The 20,427-nt window shown below is 54.0% G+C and overlaps 1 protein-coding gene across 1 annotated transcript; it reads left to right on the plus strand.

The window, feature by feature from the left end:
* Window positions 1-470: 470 nt before the first annotated feature.
* On the plus strand, window positions 471-1,385 carry LOC309452664 (olfactory receptor 14A16-like; the record flags this gene model as incomplete). The annotated part of the gene is made up of 1 exon (XM_082077304.1): window positions 471-1,385. One exon carries the CDS (start codon window positions 471-473, stop codon window positions 1,383-1,385), a length of 915 nt encoding a protein of 304 aa, XP_081933430.1.
* Between the last annotated feature and the right edge of the window lie 19,042 nt (window positions 1,386-20,427).

The following is a 20,427-nucleotide window of genomic DNA, read 5'->3' on the forward strand; positions in this document are numbered from 1 at the left end:
GGAACGTGGTACACAAAAAAGGTGCTAAAAGTACTTGCTCTACAGTGTCATTATGTGAGTGGCAGCAGCACAGCTGGGTCAGGAGAAGGTTCCACAGCATGCCCGTTTGCCTTTCTGTCCTTGCTATATTTTCTGGTAGCACTGCAGTGTCCTTCCCTGTTTCTCTACCTGTCCCTAGTGCTCTTGCTCTCTGGGGTTGGGGTGGGAGTGTGGGTTAGTTTTTGTTCTGACACCAGCTCAGAGGGTCTTGCCCCAGAGCTGTGTTCATGGAAACTAAATGCCCAAACTCCATTTTAAACTGTGATGAACTCTTTTCTTCAGTTGGTAGAAACAGAATGAGCGGAAACATCCCTCCATCAGGGAGGGGGTTTTCCATGAGAAACAGCATGTTTATTTTCCTCAGAGAAGTCTCCCCTGATATGCCACTGTCTTTTCCTCCTTGCACAGGTCCTCATGCCCACAGGCAGCAAATGCCCAACATCAGCTCCATCACCCAGTTCCTCCTCCTGCCGTTCACAGACACATGGGAGCTGCAGCTCTTGCACTTCTGGCTCTTCCTGGGCATCTACCTGGCTGCCCTCCTGGGCAATGGCCTCATCATCACCACCATAGCCTGGGACCAGCACCTGCACACCCCCATGTACTTCTTCCTGCTCAACCTCGCCCTCCTCGACCTGGGCTGCATCTCCACCACTGTCCCCAGATCCATGGCCAATTCCCTCTGGGACACTAGGACCATCTCCTTTTTGGGATGTGTTGCCCAAGTCTTTCTGTTTGTCTTTTTTTTTTCAGGAGAGTATTGTCTTCTCACCATCATGTCCTACGACCGCTACGTTGCCATCTGCAAACCCCTGCACTACAGGACCCTCCTGGGCAGCAGAGCTTGTGTCCACATGGCAGCAGCTGCCTGGGCCACTGGGTTTCTCTATTCTCTGCTGCACACGGCCAATACATTTTCACTGCCCCTGTGCAAGGGCAATGCCCTGGGCCAGTTCTTCTGTGAAATCCCCCAGATCCTCAAGCTCTCCTGCTCACACTCCTATCTCAGGGAACTTGGGCTTATTGTGGTTAGTGTCTGTTTAGGATTTGGGTGTTTTGTGTTCATTGTGGTGTCCTATGTGCAGATCTTGAGGGCCGTGCTGAGGATCCCCTCTGAGCAGGGACGGCACAAAGCCTTTTCCACCTGCCTCCCTCACCTGGCCGTGGTCTCCCTGTTCCTCAGCACTGCCATGTTTGCCAACCTGAAGCCCTCCTCCATCTCCTCCCCATGGCTGGACCTGGTGGTGTCTGTTCTGTACTCGGTGGTTCCTCCAGCAGTGAACCCCCTCATTTACAGCATGAGGAACCAGCAGCTCAAGGATGCTCTGTGGAAACTCATATCCTAGTGTTTTCTGAAGCAATAAACTGCCCATCTTCTTCTATATAGGAGTTTTAATGTAGCTAATTACAAGCCCAGCCTGTCAACTGGATTTTCTTGTGTTTTTGGTGGTTTTCTAATTGTGATAATGTTGTCATCCCCTTTCTAATTCACTGTTGGCTTTTCTTTTATAACTGTTGGCTGCTTAAATGAGCAGCAGTGCTCTCCTTGTCTCTAAACAGAATAAAGGGCTGTTTAGCGACTTGTTTTTCAGTATATCTTTCCTGCAAGGGCTTTTTGGAGCTGCAGAGACAGTTCCTGTGCGTGGGTGGAGGGGAAAACAGCTCTTCCATGTCAGCCCTGCCAGGGAGCACCAGCGCTTGTTCTTCCAGAGCTGTTCTGGTTCCACTCCCACACTCTCCTTCTCATCCCTTGTGTTGGTGCAAGGCCTGAGTGCTCTGGCAGCTTGGTCACCATCCTGCTGTGTGTCAGTCCTGTGAGCACAGGCAGAGACAGACAATGGGCACTGCTGTGACAGAGCTGGCCTCACAACAGCCTTTCCAGATAGAAAGGTGATCTCCTATGGGCAATACACGATGGGTTATATCTTCAAGCATATGCTTACGATAGTGTCCCACAGATTCAAACACCAGTGTACAGCTGAACAGCGTGTGTGTGCAGGGCTGGCACACAGCAGTGTCCTCTCACAGCCAGGCTCCTGCCAGAGACCTGCAGGACCAGCAGAGCAGGGGCTGGGCTGTGCCCCTGTTCACTGGACACCCCACAGAATCTGCCCCAGGGCATCATCATGGACGGGCCCCTCTCAACCACCATTTCTAGCCCTGACTTCTCTCCCCAGCTCACAGAGATTGTTCTTCCCTCCATGGAATGACACTGAATGACTAGGTCAGCACTCCATGTCTGCATTGTACAGATGAGATGTGAGCACGCACATCCTGGATGTGAGGTGAGATGTACCCAAGTGAGCACAAAAAACATCAGCTATTCCTGGAGGTTCCATGAAGGCCTGTGGGACAGACAGTGTCTTGAGTTCACTTCATGTTGGGAGAAACATCCTATGGGAAACTGCCTGAATGCAGCACTGGGTTATGCTTCCTTGAACTGAGGTCCCCGTGTCCATTCCTCATGATGTGGGACATGTCAGATGAGTGCAGAGCAGGTGACACACCACAGGGCTGAGGTGCCTCCCGTCTTTTGGAAGTGGCACCAGGAGGCCAGAGGGAAACCAAGAGTACGGCCTCTATGTGCAACAGGGAAAGATTCCGTCTCTGAACACCCCTGGGTGCAGAAGGAGTTCACGAGGCCAGCTCAGACTTGGATGGCAGACAGAACTTGACATTTCTGTGTGTGACTCCAAGAACGAACAGTGCCTTGGTGATATTCATCTCAGCTGCTGGAACGGCTCATTGCAAGTGTTCCTGTCTGCTACATCACCCTTGCCCATGATCCTGGGTTGTGCTCTCAAAAGTACCAGAGCACTCATAGAGGTTCTGGGGTCCTTGGAAAAGCAGACATCCGACCCAACTTCAAGAAGGGCTCTTTATTACAATCCAGCCATTTTCCTCAAGAGGAGCTGCTCCTCCACCTGGTTTAGCGCCAGCAGCACAGGGCTCTCAGGGTCCATCGAGATCTTGGCCGCTTCCATGAAGAGCACACGATGACAATGGTCTTAGTTGCCAGGGAGCAGATGGAGGGTTCGCTGTCCTCCTCCAAGGGCTGAAGGGCTGCAACAGAAAGAAGCAGAGCCCAGATGAGCTCCCATGGCTGCAGAGACCCCCAGGCATCCCCTCCAGACCACGCTCCCTACTCACCGCTGCAGATCTCAGACAGACTCTCCTTGCTTGGGTCCCTCAGGTGCCGCACAGCCAGCCCTGGGCACAGAGTTCCGTCAGCCCCTGCTCCCTCCCCTCATCAGGGCTGACCCCAGGGGAGAGCAGGAGCCGAGATGCTGGGACCGAGCGAGGCGGCCACCACGGCCACCTGCGTGGGCAGGGCTGGGAGGGGAGGCCAAGGCCCTGTCCGGGGCAGCCGGGGCTCTGGCAGCCACAGGGCTGCTCCTTGTGCCAGGGCAGCAGTGGGGACTGGGGCCAGGCTGCCGAAAGAGGGACCCGAGGGCTGTGACTCACCGATGAACCTCACGGCCGCCTCTCGCAAGCTGGCCTGAGCATCCCTCAGGTACGGCAGGCTCAGGCTCAAGAGCTCTTGAGCTCTGCTCCTGTCCCGCTCCAGCTGGAGAGAGCACAAGGGTGTGAGCACGTCACTGTCCCTCCCCAGCTGGCCGGACCAGTCCCTCCCCACAACAACCCACATTCCCCTTCCCCCCCGGCCATCCACGTGTTCCAGCCAGGAGCCCTGTGGGGCTGAGAGAGAGACACAGGCGGAGGGGTCCCAGGGGTGCTGAGAGCCCTCCCTCCCGCTGGCTGCGGGGCAGAGGGAAGAGCCCCTGGGGGCTCTGTTCTTGACGACAGGGAACAAGGATGCAGCTCGGGGCTGCAGCAGGACAGGCGAGGCACATCTGCAGAGCCCACAGCACAGACATGTGGGGCAGCCCTGTCCAGCCTGGGCCCTGGGCCTTGGGGGTTGTCCTCACCAAGCTCTCTCCAATCCGCCATGTCTGCTCTGTCTGCACCAGGTGTTTGAGCTGTTTCCACCTGAGCAGTTCTGCGGCACCGAGGAGGGCTTCCCTGGCAACCTACGGAACAGCAGAAGCTGGGAGATGACACCATGTTCTGGGGCAGGAGACCTGGTGTCCCCCTGCTCTGTGCTTTGTTCCTGGGGTGATTCTGCCCTTAGGGACCGGGGACATGCCCTGGCCCAAACGCCCAGGGGTCTCTTCCCTGCATCACTGCTCGGCTTTGAAATCTGTACCTTGGCCACACTCAGCACTTGGTCACTCATGCGGAAGAAGAGAGGGAGCAGGCCAAGTCGCACTGTGTTCTTCATCTCCCTCTTGTCGTTCTGCACCACCATCTTCATCAGGTCTCTGAAGAAGCTGATGGAGCTCTCTCTCAGCTGGCTCAGCTCCTGGGAGGGAGCAGCACAGTAGGACCTGAGCACCAGCAGCTCTCTGCCACGGGGAGCAGAAGCTCCTGCATGGCTGATGGGAGGGGAGATGCTCCAGGGCGGCATTGTGCACACTGCAGTTGTGGCCAGATCTGCGGCCCTGGGTGCGTGAAGGGCCACTCAAGGGACTTGCTCAGGCAGTGCCTGTGCCTCAAAACGCCATCCCCGCATCCCCCAGCAGCCTCAGCAGCCATGGTGGGGAGGAGCTGTGGGAGCAGCTGGCAGGGAGAAGCTGGGCTGGGCTGCAGAATGCAGAAACCATCCCACAAGAGCCCCAGGGAGAAAGGAGTGAAGCCCCTGCTTTGAGTGGCTGGGCAGAAGGGCAGCTGTCATTGTCCAGTGCCCACCCGCGGGGCTCAGGCTTATACATCAGTCTTATACATCAGCCTTACGTCATCAAAGAAGGGCAGGAGAAATTCTGCCAGCAGCACAGCGATGGGACTGGCCTCCTCCCTCTCCAGCTGAGCCATCACGTTTCTGAAGACCACCAGAGCCTTCATCCTGATGGCCTTATTGCCATACTGCAGGACCCACATCAGGTCTGGCAGCATGACCTTCATCTTTCTGGCCTGTATGAAGAAGAGAGTTGCCCTTTTGGGACCAGGTCCATGTGTGGAGAGCTCCCCAGGCAGCCCCCAGGCCCCACCATGGCAGGGAGGGCCTTTGGAGCAGGCACCCCAGCGCCTGACTGCCAGCCAAGGCCAAGCCCGAACCCACTGCCCCGGCCCTTGGCTGCCACCATGGCTGCCCTTGGCGACACCCTACTCACCATCTCGTCTCTCTGTGACAGCGTCATCATGCCCCTGAGCAACAGGGAGAGCACCGTTGGCCTTCGTTGCCTCAGAAACCTCATAACTAGGTACATTGGAGCAAACTCCTCCTCTTGCAGATCACTGCTGGCCAGTATCTGAAAGCAAGCCAGCAGTGAGTGACCGGCAGAGCTGCTGGGGCTTCTGGCACCGTGCAGCTCCTGGGGCACCAGGAGCTTCTTCCAGTAACTCACAGCCAAGCGAAGGATGGCGGTGTCCTCCCGGTGTGTATACAGGACCCTATAGTGCCGGTCCTGGAGTTGGATGTGCAGCTCCTTCAACACGTTCTGCAGGGTCTGGGGCACGGAGAACATCACCTCCCACAGTGCCAGGGCAGTGCTGCAAGAGAGCGCTCTGTCAGCAGGGCAGCCTGGGCCACAGCAGCGTGTCTGGGCTCCGCGCTGCAGGACGCCTGGGATGCCCTGGGCAGCAGCAGAGGCTGAGCTGGTGCTCCCGTGGGGCTGGCAGGAGCGCAGTGAGGGGGCTCTGGGCTGGCTTGCTCAGCTGTGGCTGCTGCGGGCCTGGCTGACCCCAGCGCTGGAAAGCGTGGTGGGATGGAGGGTCCTGCTCCTCGGGGGTGTCCTGCAGGATTCCTTGGTGCTGGCAGCCAGGGTGTCTCCGGGCCCCTTTCCCCACAGGGAACAAGGCCTCATGGCTTTTGGGGCCGGTACCTGTCTCCTGGTGGTGCGATTGTCAGCAGCGTCGACACCACCTCCCCAGGGCACTTGTCAGCCAGGGGGACAATTAGGGTCTCAACACTCTGTTGGGCTGGTGCCGTGCTGATGCACTCCAGGGTTTTATAGATGCAGCTCGTGATCTTTGGCACCTGGAGGAGACACAGGTGAGGATGGTGCTGCCACTGGAGTGCAGCCATTTCCTCAGCTTTCCTTGCCATCCCTCTCTGCCACCTTCATGTGGCTTCATTTTACTGGGATTTGAGAGGAAGAGATGGATGGAAGGAGGAACAAGGCCTGACAGGGCCGAAGGGCAGGACAATCCAGCCAAAGGCCACTTACATCCACCAGTCAGAAATCGCAGTCTCTCTTGACCATGTCCAGCATGTTTCTGGCCGCCTCCTTGCTAAAGGTGCTGGAGTCGCTCATGGCCTCGATGAACACCAGGACTATGTCTGTTTTCTCGGAAGGCTGGAGGTATTCTGTAAAGAGCTAAGGGAGGAAGGGAGGCAGCAAAGCCAAGTCACACCGAGTGCCCCGGTGCTGCTGCGTAGCCGGGCAGTGCCAGCAGCCCTGCAGAGACACCCGGCAGTGCTGCGGCAGTGCCCGCAGCAAAGCTGGCAGCAGGGGCAGCAGTGACTGCTGGGGAGGAGGAGAAGAGAGGCCCGGGGAGAGGGAGGAGGGTTGGGGTCCTGGGCACAGGCTGCTGGCCCTGCCGTGAACCAGGGGTTGCTGGTGGCCAGCAGGACTGGGGCTGCTGCTGGGACACTGGAGAGCAGCCCTCGCATCGTCCCTGCTTGGGGACAGCAGGAACCCTCTCAGCAGGGACAGGGAGGCCACGCCAGCCCCCTGATTGTGGAGGCCTTTGTTCACACGAGTCCCCTGCTGGTGCCACCAACAAGAGTGCCAGCAGGAGCTCTTTACCATGACGTCGGGTTTTAGCCAACCCTCAGAGGAGCTGTTGGGATCTTCCAAGTGGGGCTGTCGTGCTTGATTCCTCCTGTCTGAACAGCAGGGAAACAGAGAGAACTCAGTAAAGCACAGCAGCTTTGTCAGCAAGCTTCCCAAAGCACCCCGAGATCTGCCCTCGTGATGGCAGGGCGTAAGTGGGCAAGGAGAATTCTGGAGGGCATCAGGAACAGCTTCTTGCTACAAGCACTGGAAGCTCTAGCCAGGAGGACTCAGAGATAGACCTGCTCTTCACTGGCAGGAAAACCATGGCTTTGGGTCATGGCAATCAGCCGTATGTTTGGGTCTGGGAACCACAGAACAGCGGGCTTCAGGATCCCGAAAGGAGGGAGGAAGGAGAGCAGCAGAGAACAGATCCCAGACTTTGGGAGAGGGCTCAGCTGCTGCAGCAAAATGGCAGCTGGGATGCTACGGGAAGCAGCTGGGAAGGACAAAGGAGGTGAGGAACAGGAGCAGACCCATTGGGAGATGTCTGTGTGTAGAGGAATTGAGCCCAACACAACTTCTCTTACTGTTTTGTCCAGCCAAGAAGACAGAAAGGTGCTGCACTGCATCTCGAGCCAGAGTTCTTGCCTCTTCCCAGGAATGTTGGAAAAGGAGGAGATGCCCCAGCAGCTGTCCCAGCTCAGGGATCTGGATGTCTCTATAGCTGACAGGGCCGTGTATGTCTGTCCTAGAGCGGCACCAGGCCTGGGCGAGGGAGACAGAACAGCAGGAGGGTTGAGGGCAGGCGGCTTTGCCAAAGCCCTGAACCCAAGCGCGTGTCCAGGGCTCCGTGGGCAGGCAGGACTGTCCAGGGCCATGCCGGTCACAGCTCCCAAAGCAGCTGGGTGGGCAACAGCCCCGCGTGGGGAGAGCTGCAGGCTGCTCTGGGGTGCAGGGATGGGCAAACGGTCTGGCCGGAGGGTGCCTGGCTCCTTACCCCCAGTGTGGGATTCTCAGCCAACATGAAGCTCAGCCCCTCAATCCTCCCCACGGTCCTCTGCCGCACATGTTCTCTCTCGGAGCTGCTCAAAGTCAAGAGCATCTGGGAAGAGAGAAGCTGCTGGTGAGCCCTGGGAGCCGCCACCACTCCAGCAGAAGCAGCACCGCTCAACTCTTGTGCTGGACTGGCCCACTCCATTAAGGGTTCCCCAGGACTCGACCAAAGCCTGTAGCGAGGCTCTTGCCCTGGGGTCCCTGGCAGGCTTGGGGCACATGCCCCGGGCCAGCCCTGTGGCCAGGCAGGAAGGCAGATGCCACCCTCTGCGGCCACTGTGCTGCGGAAGAGCCTGGAGGGCAGCCCCTGGTTCCCCGGGGAGGTGGGCACCCTCCCGGCAGCGCTCTCTGCACGGCACGGGGTGGGACTGTCCGCTCCAGAGTGGACACCCTGTCCCCCAGGGTGAGGAACAGCCCTTGCGAAGCCCAGACTTTGCACATCCAGACCTGGAAGATATTGTGCAGCAGGTCACTGACTCTGGAGGCACGAGAGTTGAGAAGAAACGCCTGCAGCATGTTGTCCATGGACCGCATGGTCTGCAAGAACACAACGGGTTGTGGTCGTGTTTCCTGCCACCCCTCTCACTCCCAGGAGACTGATCTGAACTCCCAGCACTGAAGGACGACTCCCGCACTGCTGCGCTGTGCCCGGGAGAGACCCGGGGCAAACAATCTGCTCTGGGCAGAGCAGCCTGTGAAACTGGACATGGCCAGGCCCACAGGCAGGGGACGAAGGGATGAGGGTGGGACAGCAGACCTGAGACCCTGCCCTGCCTTGGATCTCTGGTTCTATCGTGGCACGGGGTGGTTGGGGAGCAGACAGAGGGACCGGGGGCTCCTGTAGCTCACGCAGCACTTACTTCTAAGTAGAGGTAACGGTCCATGTCCTCCACTTCTGGTGGAAGCGCGAAGACACTGGAGAAGCAGGCTTGGAGCAGCCGTGTCTCCTTGCCCTCCAGCACCCTCTCCACTGCGCTGCAAAGAGAGAGAGCAGCCAGCCGCACGCTGGTACCTGGAGCAGCGCCTCGAGGCCTCGTGCAGGCGGCCCCGAGAGGGATGGGCAGGTACCTCAGCTCAGCAATGGCACGCATGGCGATCTGCCGCAGCGCCGTGCGCAGTTGGTCCCTGGGCTCCTCTTCCAGCAGCACCTGCAGAGCACAGCCAGGATGGGACCTGCAGCTGCCAGCACCCAGCGCCACCAGCCCCCGGCCCTGCCCAACGCTGTCCTCACAGGGTGCCGGTGCCGCAGTCCTCGACCCCTTCCCCAGAGCCGCCGGGTATCCCCTCACCTCGATATTCTCTGCCAGCTTGTATCTCCGGCAGAAGACATCCAGGCCCCTTGGCGAGCAGTGGCGCCTGCTGGTGTCACACAGGTCACGGATGTCCATAAGAAACCCAATCTTGTGGCTCTCCTCCTGGCAGCCGGGGAGCAGAGAGGCAAACAGGGAGCGTGAGATGGGGACACGCGGCCAGCGGCACCGCAGCATGGGGGTGCAGTGCCCATTAGAGACCTGGGAGCAGCAGCTCTGCCCAGCCTGCACCCTCCAGCACTCCACAGCAGAGCCCCTGTCAGCAGATGCTGGCACAGCCACCTTTAAAGCGGCCGCGGTTACCTTTTCTGGGCTGCTGAGAAAGGACACGATGGAGTCCATGTATCCCCTTAGAAGTCCATTCACAGGTAACGCATCGGCATCTAATAAAGGGGGAGAGCAGGGAGGGCTGCAGAGAGGGTTTGCAGGCAGGACAGAGCAGAAGGAGATCTGCCCCCCATACAGCCGCACGCCTGCTGCCCCGGCACAGTCTCCCCGTGCATGTCAGGGCTGCAGGGTGCCCGGCAGACGGGCTGTGATGCTGGAGCCAGGCAGGACGGGGAAAGCCCCCAGTGCAGCGGGTGAGGAACTCGCTTCAGACGGGCAGGAAAGGTCCCCGTCCCACAGCACGGCTGCCTCCTGCCCGCCCAGCTGCCTCTTGCTGCCTGTGCCCTGCAGCAGGAGCTGGGTCCCCTCTGCCCGCAGAGGCTGTGCTGGGGCCGGCTCCCAGCTCTGAGCAGCCCTGGGCTTCAGGCAGCATCCTGGCCAACACCTGTGGAACCCCCCTGCCAGCGTGCAGGGAAACGTGATCCTGGTGTTGAGCAGGGAGCGCTCGCTGGCCCCCACCCTGCCCAGACAATCAGGGCCCCTCACTCACCCATCTCCAGGTCCTGGGCCATGCACAGCTCCTGGGGCTCTGCTGGAGAGCTGCTCTCCTGGGGAGCCCTGTCCTCCTCCAGGGCCACCACGGGGCAGGTGAGGTGTTTGTCTGCCATCTCGTGGGTTTGGGGAAAGAGGTATGGGTGAGGAATTGGGAAGACTTGGTGAAACACCACGAGTCTGCCAAGGGCAGCCGGGAAAGACGTGGGCTGCACTTGGGGAGTCCTCAGCACAAGTCTGCCGGGGGCAGAGGGGAGTCTGCCAGGGGCAGCTGAAGTGAGGGTATGGTTGGACTCGATGATCTTAAAGGTTCGCTTCCAACCAAAAAGATTCTCTAATTCTCAAACTCAATGAAAGACGTGGGCTACGCTCGGGGGCTCTCGCCAGCTCCGTGCTCGCACCCTGTCTCGTCACCGTCCTGCCGGACAGTGTGGGCTGGGGCTGCAGCTGCGCTGAGCACAGGCAGGGCAGTGGGTGTCACCATGTGAGGTCACAAAGGGCCCCACTGTGACCCTGCGCCTGGGGAGCGAGGGGCATCATGTCCCATTGGGAGGAACAGGCCAGTTCAGCCCTGGGCACCTGGGTGCTCTCAGGTGTCTCCAGGTCCCCCTTTGCCCTCATGTCCCCTCAGGACTGCCCTGTTGCCCTGTGGTATGTTCCAGAGCCCAGTGTTCACCTGACTGGCTGATCTGAACAGCAGTGAAGCTGCTCCTTTAGTGGGTTTGTAGAGATTTCTAGGGAACTCCAAGGGTGGGCAGCAAAGGGGATGGGCTTTGTGTGCTGTCTCACCGCTTACAGAAGCTCTCAGTGGCTTGAGGATAAACTGACCATATAACCAAGTGACAAACTGTTGGAGCGGGCAGAGCACAAAAGGAGGAAGCCAGGTGGTGGGGGGTGAAAAAGGTGGAAAGGCTGAGGTACTAAATGCCTTCTTCACCTCAGTCTTTAACAGTCAGAACAGTTGTGCTCCAGGTACCCGGCCCCTGGAAGCAGAAGACAGACATGGGGAGCAGAGTGAAGCCCCAATGATCCAAGGGGAAATGGTTGGCAACCTGCTACACCACTTGGAAACCCACAAGTCTGTGGGGCCAGATGGGATACACCCGAGGGTTCTGAGGGAACTGGCAGAGGGGATCACTGAGCCACTTTCCATTATTTATCTGCAGGAGGACAAGAGACACAGAGAATATCGCTGCTTTCCCTTATTAAATTCATCAGTGGCCACACAGTGACTTTGTTTCTCGTTTAACTGTTCCTGCAGTAGTAACAGCTCATTATGGGGCCCTTGAATTGCCTTACAGGTCTGGGCTGAGTTTTGATCTGGACTGTTGCTGTGCTTGGCGGCTGCTGTCCTTGCAGACCAGATGAACTCACTTCTGCCACCCTGCCTGGCAGTTTATTCCATCCATGTCACAGCTCTGTCTGCAGCACTGACAGCTCCAGCTCCCCCAGTCAGGTCCCTGGCTGAGGACATTGCCTCACATCTGGGCTGAACCACCCCAGCTGTGGCACCAGCCCAGCTCTGACCTGCCACAAGAAACCTGGTACCAAGTGTCCAAGAGCCCATGTGTGCAAAGGCTTTGAATCAGAGCACAGACATGACATGGTCAAAGATTGGTGAATGTCTCTCTAGACCTAGGAGTATAAAACCAGAATAAAATTACTAAATCCATTCAACTGAAGATATTCCTCCTTCAGCTTGGAGAAATTAGATCCTTTGCTGTAACCTTCCTGGTGTCCTGTCTAATGATGGGACAAGAAGAGATGATTTTCATGCCAGTTTATTTTCTAATAGGAAGAATATAATGCTGGCAAGAAGTGTCTGTGCAGAGGAGAGAGAATCAACATCACTGATTACTTGAAGCTGTTTGAAAGGTTGTGTCCCCGGAGCCCCAGTGACACCTGGAGGGAGCCCAGAGGGGACAGAGAAAGGGATATCATGGGCTGCTCCTGTGCTGCTGAGCTGGGCTGGGCTCCTGGGACACAGGGAGCTCATGGAAGCGTCAGCGCTGCAGAGAGACAGCTCTGCCCAGGAGCAGCTCCTCTGCACACGCAGCAGGGCTGAGGGCTCTGCCTGCAGCACCGAGGGCACAGGAGACAGGCAAAGAGAGGTTAAAGACAACATGGGGTGGAGGATGCTGAGAGATCACTGGGAGACAAATCTTCACAGCCCTGAAAAGAGTAAGTCTCTGGCCATAGCCCAATTCAGCTGCAGGTCCTGGAGAGATGCTAAAGCTGGAACATTCCACAAGCTGTGGCATCTGTCAGGAGGGACGTTGCAGTTTCTCCAGTGTAGAGAAAACATGTTATATAGAAGTGAGTTTCTCTGCTGCACCTTCAGAGGGACATTTCTAATGGGCTCTTTCAAGGAGAAGGTAAAGGAAGAGGTTACAGTAAAGCTAAGGAGCTTTCCCAAGTCCTTATTTTCAATTTCTTTCTCTTGGGGAATTTGAGAGGAGAAAAGGAAGAGTAGCTCTCATACTTGAACAAATCACTGAGACCACTCAGCTGTAACTTCAAGCAGTTAGTAGGTCTGATAGGAGCCTCCTGATGAGCCTTCATCCACTCCTCTGCCCATGGACAGATGCAGCATCGCCTTTGCTGGACCCAGCAGGATCACCCACCTGTCTTTGTTTTCAACCTGCAAACAGGAAGATGCTCCCAAGCAGTGCCCTGCAAACAGGCAGGTGTCTGTAGGGCCAGGGGGAGGGCACAGAGTTTGGGATGGGGTCTGTGAGCACTGACAGGGAAAAGACATGGGACAGGGAATCACCTCCCAGGAGGAAAATCTCCTGGCAGCAGGGACATGATCTGGGAAGGAGGAGAAAAAACAGAGCTCTTGTGGGAGGGAGGATGTAGAAATCTCTGATTGATCCCCTGCAGTGCAGATCCCTCCTCTGAGCAGCCCCCTGGCCTCCTGTCCCACGCAGCAAAGCCTCTGCCCTCAGGGCCGGGGGCTCCAAGGCATGAAGCAGCTCCTGTGCAGCCAGAGCTCCAGTTCCTCTGCAGAGCACAGGGGCTGAGAGCAGCTGCCCGGCAGTGTTGGTGTCTGGGAGGTGGCTGCACAGCTGGGGAAGGGTGATGCTGTCTGAGTGCCCGGCTGTGCCTGCCCTGGCCTCTCTCACACCCACCCTCACCGCATTTTCCTTCTTGCTCCCCTGCTCTGGGTCACGCCTGTTGGGATCTTGTTCTTGCTGTCAGGCTGTCTGGGGATGGCAGTTTCAGCTGCAGAGTCACAGCCTGATCTTGTGGGTCCTTTCCTGCAGGTGTGTCCATGGGAACACATGTCCCAGCTTTGCTCTGACCTGTGGGGTGTGGGCAATGAAGTCTGTGAGGCTGGACAGCAAACTGAGACTCCCTGAATCAAATGCTATCAGGACACTTTGCTATCTCCTTGAGGTTTCCTTCCAAGCTGTGAGTTTCCCTCCAGGATACAAACCTGTCCTACAACATCTTCGTATTATCTCAATACCCAGTGGAGAACCACAGAGATCCTACAAGAAAGAAAATATTGCTGGGTTTGTGAAATGAGCCATGTGTGTCCTGGGCTAAACGTGGGGTGCTGAGACCTTAGAAAACAGTGAGATGTGTAGTGGTCTGAGGCGGATATGTGTACCCTGGCCCAATAAAGTGAACTATGCTCTATCACTCACATTGAGTCGTCTCAGCTTGTTCCTCCACTGCTTGCAAGCTTTGTTTTGGAAGACATCGGGTTTGGGATGGTAAGGAAGCTGTAACTACTCCCGGGCCGGGAGGGGGGGCGGGGCCCGGTGGCGGGCACGGACGGGATTGGCTCCTGTGCGGGATGGGCGGGGCCATGCTGCAGAAGCGCGTGGGCCGAGGAGCGCTGAGGAACCTCAGGGAGGAGATGGCGTCGGGGAGGCTGCAGTGGGCAATGCTGAGGTAGCTCAGGATGGGATGGCACTAAGGTTGGTTTCAAAGGGAAATGCTGAGGTACCTTGAGGAATGGATGCTGGGCTGGGAACTGTGAACACATCAGATTGGTTCAGAGAGTGTTCATGACAGAAATTTGTGCAGTAAAGTATTCCAGCAAAGAGAGGGAGAAGAGCAAAACAGATCAGGCCTCCTAGGACGCCTGCAGGTTTGGGGACAGGGATGACGAGGTTGTTAATCCAGTCCTAACTGTTTCTTTCTCTGTCCCTCTCTTGCAGCACCTGACTGAATGGAGGAGCAAGTGGACGGGAAGTTCCTGCGCCACACACAGATCACATTTATTACTCTCGCCCTCAGAGACCCGGAGATCCAAACCGTTCGCATGGTGCCTTGAAGCAGCCTGTGCTCATGCGCTTCTCCCAGGGAGAAGGCAGAATGGCAATGACTGGCCACGTTAAGCCACAGGGTGCACACTCTGCAGCTGTCAAGCCCAGCTCTGCGTTAGCTCACACCTGCGATTTTGCGCCGCACACGCAGATTTGAGTTGTCGCTGGCTGTTGCAGCGTTTGGCTTTGGTGAGGACAGCGTGTGTTTGTCAGCAGTTGGTGTAGGTGGAATCTTGAGGAGAAAGCGATATTTCCGTGCCAGAACTGGTTGGTGTTTGCATGGTATTGTGGCGGTTGTTCCCGCAGGCGATCAGTGCTGGAGTATTATTGCAGGATGAGGGCATTTTGGAGGCTTGTCTGTGAGATGCACTAGAGGCAGCAGCTGGAAGCGAAAGGCTGAGATTTGGAGAGTTTGTCGGTGGGTTTTGGGTGGTTGTCAGTTGAAGAGTTGGCTGTTTGCAGGTGAGGTGTAGGCAGAGGGTGAAGCTGACTTTGCCTGGGCGGCGCAACTGGCTGGGTGTGCAGAGCTGAGGAGAGCGGGCTGCTGCGGGGGACCCTAAAGCTGGAGAACCAGTCGGCAGCTCCAGACGCTCCCGCTGCCGGGCCGGGCCGTGCAGGCCAGTGCCCTGGGGCACAGCGACGGGACCCTCCGCACATACCAGAGAGCAGGTGAGGACCGCGGGCATTTGTACTGAGCTGTGACATCTCTAACCCGTGACATTGGGGTCCAGCAAGTACCAAAGAGCAGGTGAGGACCGTGGGCATTTGTACTGAGCTGTGACATCTCTAACCCGTGACATTGGGGTCCAGCAAGTACAAGTACCAAAGAGCAGGTGAGGACCGTGGGCATTGGTACTGAGCTGTGACATCTCTAACCCGTGACATTGGGGTCCAGCCTGAGCAGGGCACGTGCGGAACCTGTGCTGCAGCGGAGGGCAGAGCTGAGGGGAAGGGCTGTGCGAGGGGCTGGTGCCAAGGTAAGGTGGGCGCACTGTGGGGTGTGGGGAGGTGTCAGCCCCGGACTCAGCCCCTGTCTGACTGTAGTGCCCTTGGGCTGGTGTAGCTCAGTCCTCCGTGTGTTTCTCTTCAGGTGGAACAGCGTGCGAAGGAAAAGCAAGGAAGGAGGTGAACCTGTGAGGAAGAGTGATGAATAAAGAGGATTGGAGCGCACCTGCCAGTCAAGAGGGATCAAGAAAGAAGACACCGGTGGTGGAACCGCAGGTCAGGAGAGCTCAAGGAGGGAGAAAGGTGATTGTGGCCGTATGGGTTTTTCTAGCTCACACACCAATGAAGACAGTTTGGATAATAAAAGAAATGTATGCAAAACCAATAATTAAAGGCAGAGAATGTTTATATGCTATGTATGGGGTAGACCTGAAGGTATATTTCTTCCTACAACGAAGGAGAATTCGGAATGGTAATTAACTGAAGATGTGAATTTCCAGATTGCATTGGCAACATACACAGGGAACATATCAGTTCATTAACCTCAGCATAAACTTTGGGCTGAAATTGGTAATTTACCATTGTATGGCAAATGCTGCTGTCAGCAACGACCAGTAAGCGACAAGACTGTATTTACTGATGCCTCTGGTCGCTCACGTAAAGTTGTAATTACATGGCTAAACTCAGATACCCAGTGCTGCAAACACAAGGTAGAAAAAGAGACCAATGGTCAAACAAGTTCTTGAGCTGACAGCTGTTAGGATCGCTTTGAGGTGTTCTGTAACAAAACTTTGAATGTTGGAACTGACTCATATTATGCAGCTGGCGTACTTAACCGCCTGGAAGCTTCTTTTCTTAAGGAAGAGGATAATCCTCTTTTGATGGCTGAATTGAGAATGCTATGGTTTCTAATAGATCATAGACGTCATGGTTATTATGCAATGCACACCCGCTCTCGCACTGCCCTTCCAGGACCACTTGCGGAAGGCAATAGGAGGGCCGATGCACAAGCTGTGCCTCTCACTGTGCCTAAAGCCTTGGAGCAAGCTATATTATCACATAAATTCTTTCACCAGAGTGCAAAGGCGTTAAAACGGCAATTACAAATTACAGTGGATCAGGCCAGGAGCGTTCTTTTGTCCTGCCCTGATTGCCAACAGTTGGCACCCATGCCATCCACAGAGGGTGTTAATCCAGGACGGATTAGTGCCAATGAAGTACGGCCAACTGATGTAACGCATTGTTCTGAATTGGGTAAATACGTACGTGTTTCTGTAGACGCTCATTCCAGATTTCTCGTTGCTGCTGCACGCGCTGGTGAAAGAGCATGAGATGTCTGTAACATTGGTTGACATGTTTTGCTGTTTTAGGAGTTCCACGATATGTAAAACCAGAGGAAAGCGGAACGCACGCTCAATTAGAGGAGGGATTCCCCGAGTGCCCAGTGCGCTGTAATAAAAGTGCCTGCTTTTTAACACTTTCAAAACAGTGTTAAAGAGTCTGTTTGCCGACTTTTCGGTATCGTTTTCTGGCGACGAGGATGGGATAATCTGCCTGACCTCCCGTGGATCCCAGGATCTCTGGGACCTTGTGCCGGCACCGGGGAATTCCTGGAAGGGACCACAGATCCTCGGACCAGATCGGGACGCGGGTAAAACCCCATCAATGAGATAAGGCACTTTCATTGTCTGGTTTGGTTGGCACGCTGCCTACGCGGGACGTGGGCAACACCAGCGCGTTGGGTCTGCACATTCGCGTCTGCGCATTTTGGTAAACTGGGTAACTTAAAAAAAGAAAGAAATAAACAATTAAAAAGAAAAATGAGAAAACAATAAATTAAAGAGAAAAACGAGGGAACAGTAATTTGATAAAGGTACCGTTAGTGATTTTGCTGTTTGTGCCTTAGCAATTGTATAATTGTTTGTGTCTTTAGTGGTTTGTTGTTGTTGATACTTGTGTCTTGGGTGATTTTATAGTCCAGTACTTACGGTTCACCAATTGTCTGTTATTGTGATTGTGAAGTAGGTAGTGGACAATCGACAGGATGATTCGGAAGAAATCCCCCCCGGGCTGTGTTTTCTGACATTGGAAAAGGATCGTTTGCTGTTCAACAGGGAGTCAACCAGGGAGAATCTGATTGAATGCTGTAATTAATGGCGGCCACTGTAAATAATATTAATATGCTGCACAGGTCTAGGTGGGTATACTTTGAGATGCATAGTACAGTAATGTGCTACATGTAATATATAGTAAGATATATATTTTAAATCATATATTGCCTATTACATAACACATATTACACAATACATAATGTTACATATGCTTTGTCTTTATCCCCTTCAGATCCATTTGTTTTGAAAAAGGATAATCAGGGAAAGAAATGGAAACCAGTAAGAGGTTTGTTGAAGAACAGATATTGGTGTAGAATACACAGAGAACATGAGATCAGAATTGTCCCTCGGTCAGTCCAGGGTGGGATCCTGATATCCTTATATCGGGGGACAGGCTGAATTGGTATGGACAGTGCATTTTATACAGGATTAGACACGCTGTGCCTAAAGCTGTAAATATGCCAAAACCTTTTGAGATTAAACAGGATCGTGAGGAGTCTCCCACTGAGTTTTTACGCCGTCTTAAACTGACAGCTCAGTAATATATTAATATAGGTCCTGACTTGGAGAACAGAGAATGAGAATTCTTAGTTGACTGGGAGCTCATTATTCTGTGTTAAAGACTATGCAGGGAATATTAAGTAGCGATTCTGTACCAGTTATGGGTGCCACAAAAATTGCAAAACACGCCCCTTTATCCCACTGCTTAGAATGTTTGTATGTGGAGTCTGGTACTTATTGATTGTGTACCATGTGTCTTATCTTGTGCACAACAAATGGTTGAAAAAAGCTTTAATGGTGCAATGGCTGTGCAGTTACATGCTGCTATGGCTGCAATTGTTAAACAAAGAAGGGGGAGATGTGGCAGGGTTGTGACATCAGGCCTGTGAGATACTGCAAGAGTCACAGCGTGAGAACAAGCGCTGGTGGAATAACACAAGCAGCAAGGACTGTGTGGGACATGATCCATCAGGGACAGAGGGATTGATACAGGATCATTATATCAAGGACAGAGGTACCCAATGTTTCAAATGCAAACCTGAGTTTGTATTAAATGTCTCTCTACATCTTAAAGAGAGTCTGTGCCTCATTTGCTACACCCCTTTATCTGTTTCCCAAATTACGATTTAGACTGTATTTACCATTGTAAAAATAAAGCTTTCCCCCCTAATTTTTGTCATGTATTGTAATTAGAATTAATAGAGATACTGAAGCCCATCCTAGCTAAACTGCAAAAAAGACAGCAGCCATGTGTATTTTTAAATAAAGATTAAATCAAATCTGCTCCCTCATTATCTTTAAGTGTTTTACTGTGCTCACCTACCTCCCAAGGTTTTGTGTCTGTTGTATCAAGGCCTGACACCCACGGCCACAGTGGATGAATCACCATGGGCACAACACCAGGAACCCGCCTGTTCGTGTCCAGGATATCCACTCCAGCAGACAGCTTTTAGTAAAAGAGCACATCATGAAACAGAAAAACCATCTAATTGTGTCATTATACACATTCACTGCTCTTTTTTCCGCTTTATACCCATTGTAGCTTTTAAAAATTCAATAGTTTGAAAAGGATTTCTGTTTTGGCTCTGCACACAGAGCCTGATTTTCCTTCTTTAGGGCCTTTCACCTGGTTCACCACACTCGTGTGATCATTGTGCTGCACGTGGGCAAAATCAGCCGTGCCCTGTGTTTCTCCTGTAAAATAGTAAGAACGCTAATATAATCGTGCCAGGAACTGCCTTCACAGTGAATATTTGAAGGAACCCACTGCAAATGTATTTTTAATTGGTACTTGCATTATGGATTAGATGCAACAAAAATCCATACTTTCTTTTATCCTTTGCTATACAGGAGGTGGTTGAACTTTTCCATACCAGATTCAATCACTTGTTGTAAAGCAATGAAATAAATAACTTAGGCTTTTTCTATGGGTAAACAATGTTTAATCCAATTCCTTAATTGTATTCCTTAAACACGTGTTCATTAGAGCATAAATAAAATAGCGCTGGGTGCGCGGGGGATTCGCTCCGCCCAACACGCACACCTTTAAACAATAAGAGGTGTGCTTAAATACAGTAAGGTGTTACATATTCATAATGACCCCAGGAATGCCTGTACATATTCATAACCTTTCCCGCTTCTTATTAAAATGAGTCTCAGAGAACCATTTCCATAGACTCCTCCTTGACCCTCCCCTGTTGCGCCTGCGCAGTGTCACTTGGTGGCTTTGAGGAGGGGTCTCTATGGTCTCTATGGGTCTCTGTGGTCTCTATGGGTCTTTATGGGACTCTACAGATCTCTATGGGACTCTGTGGTTTCTGTGGGTCTCTATGGGACAATATGGTCTCTGTGGTCTCTATGGGTCACTATGGGCTCTATGGTCTCTCTGGGTCACTATGGTCTCTATGGGTCTCCCAAGCTGCGAAGTCGACCGAAATCAGACTGGCCCCCCTTTTGCTGTAACTCTTGGCTGTCTTGTCTCCCCAAGGTTACAGCTGGTGCTGTAAAACTTCTGATCTCAGCATTCGATGAGGTTCTGGTTTTTCTTAACACAACTGGTCACATACTGTTCTAAACTAGATACTCATTATGTGGCTTAAAGTGTTGGTTCGTTAGTAGGCCCTTATTATGTGGTTGGTTAACCCTGAAAATGTTAGCTCCCTCTATCAATATAACCTCATAAACAAGTTTCAGAACTTTTTACATAGAACTTACCCACCTTTTCTTTTTTTCAGGTTCAGAGCCTGAGCCTCATTTGGTTCTATCTGTAAACATGAAACATCTCAGCACGAATCACAACTGTATTTCTCACCGACAGAAGTGCCTGAACTCCACAGCTTGCCTGGCAGTGCAGAGAGCAGGAAGTGTGGTGACTCCTGGGCCCTTGGGGACATTTCATCCTGTTTTGTGTCCCAGTCCCTCCCTGCTCCCTCCTCTTTCCTACTGTGCCCTTCTTCCTCTTCATCTCTTCTCTCTCTGTCCCTCTGCTGCTTCCTCACCTATTCCTCCACCCTTCTGAATCTCTGTGCAG

The sequence above is a fragment of the Streptopelia decaocto genome, assembly GCF_964273445.1.
Source record: "Streptopelia decaocto genome assembly, contig: HAP1_SCAFFOLD_73, whole genome shotgun sequence".
NCBI classification, from domain to species: Eukaryota; Metazoa; Chordata; class Aves; order Columbiformes; family Columbidae; genus Streptopelia; species Streptopelia decaocto.